Raw genomic sequence first — 12,777 nt, 5'->3', positions numbered from 1 at the left:
TTTAAATAAAAAAGTAACTGCAAGTGAACATTACCAGGGTAAACTTCTACATACATGTAGGAGAACATAGATATAGATAGATATATATATAGATAGACAGTAAATAAACAAAATAAATTAACTGTAAATAAACATTAAGAAAGTAAAGTTCTACACAGGTAAATGGGAGAGTGTATAACAAATAAATACATACGCAAGTAACTAGAAATACCTTTGAGCAGGTAAACTACTAAAGAGTTATATAAGAGTGTAGACTATAGATAGATAGATAGATAGATAGATGAATAACCTTTAAGAGGGTAAATTTCTATAGAAGTAAATGGGTGTAAATAAATAGACAGACAAACATAAATAACAGAATAAAATTCTATAGAGGTATATAAGAGAGTGTAGACAATAAATAAACTTTAAGAAGGTAAACTTCTATGGATGTAAATTGGAGAGAGTGGTAAATAAAAAAATAATAAAAACCAAAAATAACTATAAATAAACTTTAAGAAGGTAAACTTGTATAGAGGTAAATGGGAGCGTGAAATAAATAAATACATAAATACATTTTAAGTAATTATAAATAACTTTGAGCAGGTACAATTGTATATATTTACATGCTAGAGCAGAGCAAATACAAATTTGCGTTCAAATTTGCTTCAGCAGCATAAGAAAAGTCTATCCACAAGAGGAAGACAATTTAGAGAGAGACGTCAACTTTACGGTGTCTCCCTGATTCTCTGTGCTGTGCTGCCCTCTGATGACGAGAGAGAGAGAGAGAGAGAGAGAGAGAGAGAGAGAGAGAGAGAGAGAGAGAGAGAGAGAGAGAGAGAGAGAGAGAGTTGTTGTGGTGTGACGTTGGAGCTGGAAGGAGAGAGGCAGTAGCGGCCACATCCACTACTAACAGCTCTGTAATGACAACATTACAATGACAACATGCCTCAAGCCGTCCATGGCCAAGACCAAGAGCCAAGCTGTGAGTATAGGATGAAAAATACAACATTATATTTCGAGGAACCGCATCTTTATTTGCACTCTTTAAATTAGCCAGTTGCTATCTTCTTCTAGCTAAGCAGCTTAGTGTTTTGGGAGGGGTTTTACTTTAGTAAGTTTTATTCTGTAAATGTAACTTAGTTAATTTAAGTGATTGTTTCGTTTTAGAAGACGAAGGGCACGGGCTTTTTTTGTTTCAGCATTCCCAATTATTTATGTTATAAAATTTTTTTTTTTAATAAATAAAATCCGTGATTTGACATAGTTTATCGTTCGTGCACGTAGTCATGTCATTAATTTATATAGAGTGTCATTTTATTTTAATTTCTGTGGTTGTTTTGATATGTAGCTACTTTGTCAGCTGACAGGCTAAAAACAAACAGCAGTGCTCGTGAACATGCCAGAGGAAGTGATGCAGCAGCGCAGAGTCGGTTAATGATGGATTTGTTTAATTTGTTTAAGGTGTCCTTAGTACAGTCACCTCATGAAACGGCTCTCACTAGAGACGTGTTCACCTGACAAACAACACCATCAAATTTTACCATCCCTATACAAGATAATGCAACTAAAAAGGCAACTCTGACAGTCTCTACTGCTTTACAGCAGAAGAGAAATGTAAAAAAAAAAGTTTATCATTATAGATCGACACGATTATTAAGCCCTTATACAGAATCTAAAGCCGTGGAGTCATCTAGGATAAAACAGCAAAACAGACTAGAAAACGAAAGACAATTTGAGTGTTTTATTTTTATCTTTTTTTGTATTGTTTTCTCTCTTGGCTGTTACTTTGATTAAAAACAAAATGTCAAATAAATTAGCATGTTTTCTTTTTTTACCAACATGTTTAGGATATTTGTTGCACAAATTTACAATTTTTTTTTTATGAAAACCTGAAAGAGTCATGGAAATTAATAAAATCTTAAATAGTATCCTGTAAAATTTCAATAGAATTTTTCTAGAATTAAAAAAAAAACATTTTAGTATGGAAGCCCATTTCTGCCACAGTTCTTAAATCCATTGCAAAATCATCTTAATTTCTTTCTTAACTGAAATATGAGATACTAAGTCATGATATACAAAACAAATTGAAATTATGGCAAAGAGTAAATATGCTATATTAAGTAATTGTGACAAAGTTCTTTTATCTCATAATTTAGACTTATTATCTTCTCATGATTGTGGTTTCGTATCTCATAATTCTGTCTTTATATGTTGTATGTTGTAGTAAAAATGCTAAATATATTAATTCTAACTAAGATTTAATTATGTAAGCAATAGAAATCTACACAATGATTTTTAAAATACTTATTACGTGTCACAAATGAACTCACTAAAATATATGGGCCAATAGAAAAGGCCCTGTAAATATTTCCTCAAGATGAATATCCTGCCAATAAATACTAATGTTAATTAGACCAATGCAGCTATAGTAGGAAAAGAGTGTTTCTAATCTGCTTAAGAGTGTTGTTTATGTGACCACGTATTTGATAATGAGGCACGGCACATGCAGGAAATTCGAGCTGCATCTCTTACCTACAAATGCACTGAATGAAACAGTCATTGTGGCTGTGTGTGCTAAACAAGTGTTTACAGTCTTAAAGATATTATCAGACATTTGCAGCTTGTACAGTATGTGTCAACATATTAGGCATCTACAGAGACATTAGTGTCTCACAAATGTTTAACTGCAATATGCAGACAAGCTAGACATTGTCTGCGTGTATTATAAGCTGTCATGTGTCTTTTGCTGTGTTTGGTTATGATTAAGAGTTGTTTTTTTAAAACATAAAAGCACTTTGTTTAGACCTTTATGTATGTGAAGGCACTTTATGACCAGGCCTTACGACTCGTTTGCGTTCATGCTTAGTTTGGCAGCCTGTCAACCTTTACTATAATGTTCTCTCATGCATACAGTGCTGTTATTTGCTTTTTAAGTCACCCTGTGCTGCCTGTTAAAATTTCATGTCAGGGTATTGTATTTGTTGATCAAAACCTGACTTCCTAATCTAGTTTTAAATGCGGCGTCCAAGAAAGATGTCCATTGTGCGATCAGATTACAACATGGTACTCTATTTTGAATGCATTGATCCTGAGGGAAGCGGATGACTTATTCTGCAGCTTGTAATCAATCTTGTTTTAGCCATTGTGTTTATACCACTCTAATTTATATAATTAATGTGTTATAAAGCAGGGCTATACATTCCAACCATTTCACTAGTCGACTTCGACTCGACTTACATCACATAAAAACCGACTTTAATAAATCAGAAGTCGTTCAACCCCTAAAGGTGAGTGACAGCTTTAAATGATTATTAAGGGAGTTAACAAATGTGATATTGATTTAATACAACAGTTCAATAAACAAGAAGTTAATTGTAAGTGACTCCCATCCCTCATGAGAATTACTGTTTTATTGTAGTAAAAGTGTAGCAACCATGGTGTATTGATTGCCATTTGTCTAACCACAGTTTTACTACAAATACAACTACCAAACACCTTTTAATTTTGTTATTGATCAGAAGGTGTTGCTGAATTTTTTTGACTGTGCTCCTAAAAAGAAAAGTAAACGCAGAGCCCTGTAAAAATAAGTGATGTAACCTGTTTATACTTGAAGTATCTGTTCAGATAAGTGATCCAAACAAAAACGACCAGTCAAGTTTCATATTGAGCTTATATTCTGACAAACATAATGTCAATTGATATTTTAATTGAAACTTTTAAATAAAAACCTTTGGTAAAACATGACATAAATATGAGAAATTACGAGAAAGTAACTCATTATGAGATAACATGTCCAATCAGATTATGAAATAAAGCAGAATTATGACACAAAACAGTTCAATAATCATTAATGACTTATGACAAAATTATGACCTACAAAGTAATTATGACCTAAAAAGCTATACTTTTTATCTCATAATTGTGACTTATTTTAAAAAATTATAATTATAATTAATTATTTTGAGTTTATGTGGTGGACGTGGCTTTCATATATTTGAGATATTAATTGACAATAAATATTTTGATAATTTAAATACATAAATGCATAATTATAAGAATTAAGATTATTTTGACTGGCTGGTGAACTAAAAATGGCCAAAAATCATCATAGGATGCTATTTTTGTCACTGCATAATGCAGTTTTCATACTATGGATGACTTCAAAAATATTATTTGAAAAACAATTATTCAGAATTTTTTAAATAAATATAAATAGTAATAAAAAAAATTAGAAGGTGTGTGAAAACTGGTGCTGCACTTCTGTCTTTTTCTTTGCGAACAGTTTAAATTCCTTCTACCTTTTAATAGGTCATTAAGCTTTGTGTATATGACACGATTTCTACTTTTTCTAAAAAAAAAAAAAAAGCTCATGTAGCATCCATGTTGTCAGTTACAGGTGGGGGGACAGTCCTCTTTAGTTTCTGTGGTTGAGTGTGTTTGGCAAAGTGCTATTGGAGAAGTGCCTTATGTAGCAGGTGTCTGGAAAGTACCAGGGCTTTACACTAATAACAGAACCTTTTACAATATGTTTTTTTTTCTCTCCTCATTTCTCATAGTAAACAAATGAGGAGGTGATCAACCTGCTGTGGGGAAACAGGTCTTTCTTTTATTTCCATGGCTTTGGGTGTTAAAGCTAAAAACTGCCTCATGTTGATACAGACATAACCTTTTATGTATATAAGAGATTTATATGTCTTTAAGACTTAAGCCTCGCAGGTCACTAAACAACATGCTCCTAACTGGATGGATGAATTATAGTTAGTCTTGTCTATCAGATTCCTCTTTGTGAAGTCATAATTATTAACACACTGATGTCATATTGCCCCATATAAACATAAAATGGCATTTGCAAGTAAATGAATAAAGAAAGAGATTTGCCTACAAGAAAGAATCCTACTGTACTAGCTTGCTCAGTAATAGTTCCTCTGCCGTGAATGGGTGCCGTCAGAATGGGAGTCCAAACAGATGATAAAAATATCACAATAATCCACAAATAATCCACATGAAGTGAAATGCTGTGTGTTTTTAAGGAACAAATATGTTCAATGCTTTCTTCAGTGAAAAGGATGCCGCGTCTGAATCGGGGTAGAAAAATGCAATGCTTATAAGCAAAACCTTTTCAAAAACAGTTCCAAACAAAATGTGTTGGATGGATTTATTTTGATGTGAGCGGACAACAGGGGACAGCCTTTTTTACTAGAGGAAGCATTATTATGGATATATTCTGGCTTGTATTTTAGCCAGAAGCAGTGGTTTAAAGTTAAAACGCTTTAATGATGGTTTTAATTTAAATTGGAGACTGGAGTGAATTTAAACTATTTATGTGTAAAATTATAAATAAGTAAAAAATGACTGAAAGCAGCTCCGAAACGATCACCTCACAAGTTTTGTTGTGGTTAGCATTTAAAGTGTGGTTACACTTAACAGTGCCACTTAACTGAAACGGTGGTGCAAAAATGATGTTTTCGTAACTTCAACAGGGTAAATATTTTGCGTTCTCTGCAATGTAAACAAAGGCAGGTCTGAGTGAATGAATTTGAGTACTCGTAATCCTGGGTGAAAACAAACACAGCCCTCCCCTCTGCGGAAGCTCTACTGTACTTTATCAGCTGCTGGTTACTGCCTCCAAGGTGGTTTTGTTCCTCATTGCACTTGTACCCGCATGTCTGAGTCTGTGTCATGTTTGCTCTCTCTGTGTGTTTTGCTCGTTCAGTACGATGCTGCTTCCATCCGGCCTAGCGTGGTGTTGTGCTCCTGTGCTTCTTCATCAATGGTAAGGACTCAGCTGAACTCCAGCCTTCCTCACTGTCTCAGTATGGAGGTCCGCGGGGGTGAGGCAAGCGTTCAGCCAAAGACGTCTATTATCAAGCCTCCACAGTCACACAAGAAGGAGGACTTCAGCTTTGGCAAGATTTTAGGGGAGGGTTCCTTCTCAACAGTGGGTACAATTTTTTTTTTTTTTTAGTAGCCTAGTCGTCAGGATTTAGCAGTAAAATGTTTAATAACTATTACACAATTAACAGTATTTAATTGGGTTCAAATTGCAAGTGAGTTTTGGTAGATCGATTTGTTGCAATAGCTCAATGCGTTTGAATTGCAGGTTGTACTGGCAAAGGAACTGGCCACAGGAAAGGAATATGCAAGTAATGGGCATTATTGTATAGTATTGCATTGTATTAAATATTGTAAATAAAAAAAAATAAAAAACTAATCTAATGTCAATATGTTTTCCAGTGAAGATTCTAGAGAAGAATCACATCAGGAAAGAGAATAAAGCACACTATGTGATCAGAGAGAAGGATATATTGTCAAGCATAGATCATCCCTTTTTCGTAAAGCTCTACTTCACGTTTCAAGATTCACATAAATTGTGTATCCTTTTCAGAGTTGAACTGTGGTGTTGAGCTGTGAAACTGTGAAATGAAATCAAGTCTGTGTTTGTTAAACTCTTTATTACTTTTTTTCAAAATGTTCTTAACTTCTAATCCATCAGATTTTGCCCTCAGTTATGCAAAGAATGGAGAACTACTTAGATACATTCGCAAAATAGGCTCATTTGATGAGACTTGCACAAGATTCTACACTGCTGAGATAGTTTGTGCACTCGAGTATTTGCACGCAATGGGAATTATTCACAGGTAATTTACACCTTTCACTAACTAATATGACTTGAATGGAAATACATTTGTAATGCGTTTATATATTTATTTATTTAACTTTTTTATTTTTTTATTTAGGGACCTTAAGCCAGAGAACATTTTATTGAGCGAAGAGATGCACATTCAAATTACGGATTTCGGGACCGCAAAACAGTTGTCGATGGACAGCGCTCAAAGTAATGAACAGTTATTTCATAGAATTGCTTTGCTCTGGTTGTTGATTGTTCCTAAAGTCGTTAACTTCCTTCAACCCCCTTTTAGGTCAGGCGTGATGCGTCTGTTATCTATAGATACACTCACAACAGCTTTCAAATAACATAAATATAGGACATCTATTATTTCACTTCGTGCACATATATGAGTTGTCAGCGAGGTTACGGTCACTAAAGATATTTAATTTTGCTTGTGCCCTCCTGAATCTGCTGTGTGTGTTGGTTAACGTCAAGATTTGTCTTTCCAGCAAGAGCCAATTCTTTTGTTGGCACTGCACAGTATGTTTCTCCAGAGCTGCTGACGGAAAAATCAGCCTCCAAAAGGTTTTAGCATTTAATGTGCAATATTGCCAGATTAAGATGTTAATAAGTTGCTTTGAAATCGTTTTTATTATTTTTATTTTTCTCTTTTAGTTCTGACCTCTGGGCACTGGGTTGCATAATCTACCAGCTGGTGGCCGGATTACCTCCGTTTAGAGCTGGGTAAGTTACTGATCAGTTTAGTTCGCTTAGTTTAGCTTTAGTTCAAGTAAACATTCAAAACAATGTGGTGATGGTGCTTTGTGCTTCAGCCGAAGGACTGGAGGTTGATCACTGTTGTAATCGCAGTTTTAAAAAACATGGTGTGAAATAACAGGAAGTGTTGGCTTTGGTGTTTATGACTTGTTTGTGTAGATAGTACAGAGGGCTTCTGAGGAAACCCCAACCACTGGGTCACATGACCCGGTTGCCGTTTTGGTTACATTACAACCAATGTATTGGCTTGGATGGCAGTTGAAAACAAAACGCTCAACCATGTGACTGTTTCTTAACCCTTTCTTTCTCTCAGCTGATTCAGAGCTCTCTGCTAGAGACTACAAACCATTCAGTTGATATTGATTTAGTTCAGTTGGTCATTTACTTTTGCCGTTTAATAGGAATGAGTACTTGATTTTCCAGAAGATAATAAAGCTGGAATATGGATTTCCTGAGAAGTTCTTCCCTAAAGCTAAAGATCTGGTGCAGCGACTGTTGGTAAGAGTCTTGGTTTCTTTTACATATCATCACTTTCAGTCGCACAACTGTGTTGAAGCACACTCATTATTTTCCTTCTGATTTCAGTCTTTGGACCCTAGAAAGCGGCTAGGATGTGAGGAAATGGGTGGGTTCAATCCACTGAAAGGCCACATGTTCTTTGAGACGATCTCATGGGAGAACTTGCCGGATCAGACTCCACCCAAGCTGACCCCTTACCTACCAGCCATGGCTGAAGATGATGAAGAATACTATGGCAACGTTAGTTACATTCGTCATAACTTTCATGCACAATACTGTGAAAAATTACATAGAAACAGTGTTTTGATTTGTTTTGTTGTTGTTTTACAGTTTGTATTTGTATTTTTTATTTTGTTGCTCTTTTTGGGGGGGGGGGGGGGGTTGTTTGGTTTTTTTTTCTATGTTTTTTTAGTTTGATGTTTTTGTTTGTTTTGTTTGGTTGTATTGTGTTTTTTGTTCTGATTAGTTTTTAAATAGTCTCATGTTTGAAGAAATCCAAACTGACCACTTATTAAACCGATAAAAACTGGGTCATACATTACAGAAACCTTGATCATGTTTCTTTGAAGTCTGGATGAGATCAAAATTGATCCTATTTACTTTGTTGGAACAGGTTACTAGTCTTTAGTCTTTAACAAATACTTTGTTTTCCGTAATCTAGTCAAAATATGAAAATGTGCTTCCCCTCCAGAATGGGGTATCTTCTAATGACGTCAGCAGCTTATTCCCTCTCTTCTGACCATCAGTCTGCTGTGAGCTAGAGACGGTGCTAAAATCAAGGCCGCCGTCTATTTTCTCTCATTTAAAATTCTTTTTCACTCTTGAGATGCAAAGTAAAATCGGCCATGACTTGAGCTTAAACTGAAATATTTAAGTGTCTAAGGTCAGTTAAAGGTAGAGACTGTGAGCTAATAAGTGCAGGCTCGCTGGGTCTTGTGTACTGATTTGCTGTTTTATTTGAATCCCACAGTATGAAGATCTCCTCAGTCAGTTCAAGAGCCTGCAGGTGGTCGCATCGAGCTCATCTCAGATCGTCCCACTGAGATCCTGCAGCAATATTGAGCAGTACATCCATGACCTGGACAGCAACTCCTTTGAACTGGACCTGCAGTTCTCCAGTGAGGAGAAACAGCTTCTGCTGCAGAAGCAAACAAGTGGCAACCCTTGGTATGGTATAAGCTTCATTCAGAAATTTGTTGATTCTGGTTAAATATGAATGTGTCATCCTGTAGTGACAGTGCAGTTTAAACACATTCATTTTGTTGTTACACATAGTAATGGAGATAATAAAGGATTGCGTGTGTATGTGCTAATAATTATCTTTTTTATCTCTTGCATTTCCTTTTAGGTTTTTATAGCATGTCGTAAAATGAACTCTTGATCATTATAGTTATGTTTTCAACAACACAAATAGCACTAAATGCCAGCTTGTTATTCATTAACATCTGCTATTTTATCTGCTATCTTAAAGGCACCAGTTTGTTGAGAATAACTTGATATATAAAATGGGACCTGTTGACAAACGAAAGGTAAAAAAACATTTCTCCCTGGTTCTTATCTTATACGGTATCTCGAGTTAAAAACAGGTGCATGTTTTTCTTTTTTTTCTTTTCTTTTCTTTTTTTATAAGTTGAGTACAAAAACAAATAGCACCCTCTTTTGGCTGCAGTTGGTAGTGACAGTAAATGTTTTTGACCCTTTCTTGTTTTTCATTTTTTCACAGGGACTGTTTGCTCGACGCCGTCAGCTTCTACTGACAGAAGGGCCACATCTATATTATGTGGATCCTGTGAATAAAGTACTAAAGGGGGAAATTCTATGGTCTCCAGAGTTGCGTCCTGAGGCCAAGAATTTCAAGACGTTTTTTGTCCATACGGTAAAAATTATATATACTTTTGTAGGTTATAAATGGAATAGGTTACCCAAAAACTTTTATTTACTGAAAATGTATTCACCCTCAGGCCATCCGAGATGTAGATGAGTTAATTTCTTCATCAGATTTGGGGAAATTTAACATTACATTACTTGCTCATGAATGGATCCTCTGCAGTGAATGGGTGCCGTCAGTATTGAGAGTCCAGACAGACACAATGATCCACAAGTAATCCACACGACTCCAGTCCATCAATTAATGTCTTTTGTGAAAGTTACATATTTGTAGGAAACAAATCCATCATTAAGATGTTATAACTTCAAACTGTCGTTTCTAGCTAAAATATGAGTGCTCCATCCATAATATTGTTTTTTTTCCAGTGAAAAAGTCATCTGTGTCTGAAGCAGGATTTATTTCTCACAAACATATAGGTTTTCACTTCACAAGACATTAATTGATAGACTGGAGTCATGGTGATTATTTGTGGATCATTGTGTCTGTCTGGACTCTCAATACTGACGGCACCCATTCACTGCAGAGGATCCATTTGCTGAGCAAGTGATGTACTGCTAAATTTCTCCAAATCTGTTCAGATAAAAAATAAAAAATAGGATCTAGGATGGCCTGAGGGTGAGTACATTTTCATCAAATTATCATTTTTGTGTGAAGTTTTCCTTTAATTAATGCATCATACTGGATGATTACTAAATATAATTTATATGACATAGTATTATTAACATGGTGCTCCAAAGTTATATATCCAAAGAAAACATGGCAATATCATGCTAGTGCTTGGGAGTTTGCTAAATTCTGCTAAATCTTTTCATTGTTTTCTCGTGTGCAGCCAAACAGGACATATTATCTAATGGATCCCAGTGGTAATGCAGACAAATGGTGTAAGAAGATTCAAGAGGTGTGGGGAACAGTATATCACTAGTAAGAGACTACTGACATGCCGGGGCATCAGAAGACCACTGCAGTCAAGGCAAGTCTTAGGGGTCTGAGCCCTTCACCATTCAACTACCAGTCTGGAAGTCAACTGCGTTTATTGGACTAATGCATCAATATTCCTTCTTGAAGAGAAAATATGTTTTGTTTGCTATGTTTTTGTCATAGATAGCAGGTGTAATATAAAAGCAAAGTTCTGTAAAACTCAGCAAATCCACAATTTGTACACTATATATGGGTATATAGATATGTATAGGAAGTATCCCCAAAAGCTTGGGGAAAAAACACTCAATCTGTTGCCTTTTAAAATAATAAGGATAGCTATATAGGACACTCAGATGATCCTACAGGTCAAGTAAATATTACATTGATACAGATATCATTAATATATTTATATTTATTCTCTAAGTCATGTTGTTCACCTGTATAATATCATATTACATGGAAATATTATCATCAGAAAACAATCACCTTAGAGCTGTTTAATGGGAGTAGTATTTAGTATGAAATTTATCCAGCAATGGATTATTATTATTATAATTTTTTTTTGTTGTGGTTTCACATGTGAAACTTGCACTGGGTACCTTAAATCTGCTGTTTATATATATTTATATATATAAAATGTTATTTATAAACATGGTTTAGTTTGAATACAAGTACTTGATAAGGTACGTTACACAGTATACACTGCAAGCGGGCAGCATTCGGTGTTGCAACAAAAGCGGATGGCTGTCATCAGTCATGTTTTGTCATGCCGGGTCACTGTCTTGCAGTGTAAATATGGTGTTATACCTACAGGATTTGAGCTGTGAAGAGAATCGCAACTGTAAATAAGGGCCGTGTTTGCAGATACAGTTTTTGACCACTTTATTGTACATTAAAAAAAGATGTTGGTCCAGCACAGACAAATGGAAATGCTGTAACTAAGTGAGAATCAAACACAGCAGTGTGTTTTTCCTCTTCTGTTGTGTATTCTCCCTGCATTTTCTTTGAGGAATTGTTCAATCGTGTATTTATAATTCGACTAGGTTTGTCAACGAATGTAACTGTGATGTACAGATGATGTATTATTCAGAAAGTAACACAGTGTTACTGGATTTGCACCTTGTATAATTTTATTCTTATATAAGATTATTCGCTGGCAGTTGGCTCAGCCTGTAGTACCTAATATTATTTAAATTCTAATATTCAGAGATTTTAATTGACTCATGTTCAGGGGCCACGTGTTGTAAATATTGAAATGTAAAGCCTTCGAATGTGAATGATCGCTGTAATATTTTGCAAGAATTTTTTTATGTGTCCTAATCAGGTCACTTAAATTATATCAGATTCAATTGTTTATGCCCTTGGGTTTCTGTGCACCTTTAATGATACTGAAGAATGTCCAGAAGAAAATAATGTTAAGGCTCATAATAAATGTGTATATGATTAGTAACATCTTTCTGCTTCTGTTTTTGACAGAGTGTTGGTAGCATGTGCAAGACAGCAATGCTAAGACAACAGCTCCCTATAGACTTTTTTTTTTTTTTTTTTTTACATTTGGTTCTCTCATGCATGCTGGCTGTTTACATTTCTAAACATCTTGCAGCGCTGAAATGAGGTCATACTGATTGAACTCACCATTCAGCTTTCCAGATCTTAGGTAAACATATACAGTAAGAGAATGCCCGCAGGCTTGCCTACACAGAAAAACAACAGCTATGAGAAACACAGCTCACTTTATACAGACAGTAGCAGGACCATCATGTGATGATAAATGCCTGCTATTCACTGTACTGTCATTTGTATGATCAGTCTTCACATGGCTTCGATAATTATTGCACATGAGAACACAATCATGCACACTCTCATAGCACTGATGCATATAAATGATCTGATTAAAACATAGAAGTATGACCTACATAACTGTACTTAGCTAAGCCATTGAAATATGCACTGTTCTGTGTAATTGATTATCAAACTAATCCATTGATATATTAAATGTTAGTAATGTTTATCTGATTAAATCAAAGAAATACTACCTGTATCGTTATGAACGCCCGGTACAAAAAGCTTTTGTAAATCATAA

The 12,777-nt window shown here is 35.1% G+C and overlaps 1 protein-coding gene across 2 annotated transcripts; it reads left to right on the top strand.

Annotated features, from left to right (window-relative positions):
- The first annotated feature begins 825 nt into the window (after positions 1-825).
- On the top strand, positions 826-12,144 carry pdpk1a (3-phosphoinositide dependent protein kinase 1a). Of its 2 annotated transcripts, XM_059558602.1 has the most exons (14): positions 826-964; positions 5,696-5,920; positions 6,083-6,125; positions 6,217-6,354; positions 6,476-6,620; positions 6,720-6,817; positions 7,102-7,177; positions 7,268-7,336; positions 7,771-7,867; positions 7,955-8,128; positions 8,859-9,055; positions 9,360-9,417; positions 9,612-9,764; positions 10,606-12,144. In XM_059558602.1, exons 1-14 carry the CDS (start codon positions 917-919, stop codon positions 10,696-10,698), a joined length of 1,614 nt encoding a protein of 537 aa, XP_059414585.1. In that variant the 5' UTR covers positions 826-916; the 3' UTR covers positions 10,699-12,144. The 2 variants fall into 2 exon arrangements, with proteins under 2 accessions (XP_059414585.1, XP_059414584.1); XM_059558601.1 differs by lacking the exon at positions 826-964 and having other exon boundaries at positions 5,092-5,920.
- The last annotated feature ends 633 nt before the right edge of the window (positions 12,145-12,777 follow it).

This window comes from Carassius carassius, chromosome 9 (genome assembly GCF_963082965.1).
Source record: "Carassius carassius chromosome 9, fCarCar2.1, whole genome shotgun sequence".
NCBI classification, from domain to species: domain Eukaryota; kingdom Metazoa; phylum Chordata; class Actinopteri; order Cypriniformes; family Cyprinidae; genus Carassius; species Carassius carassius.
The sequence above is the reverse complement of the archived record's forward strand: the minus strand, read 5'-3'. Positions and strand labels throughout refer to the sequence as shown.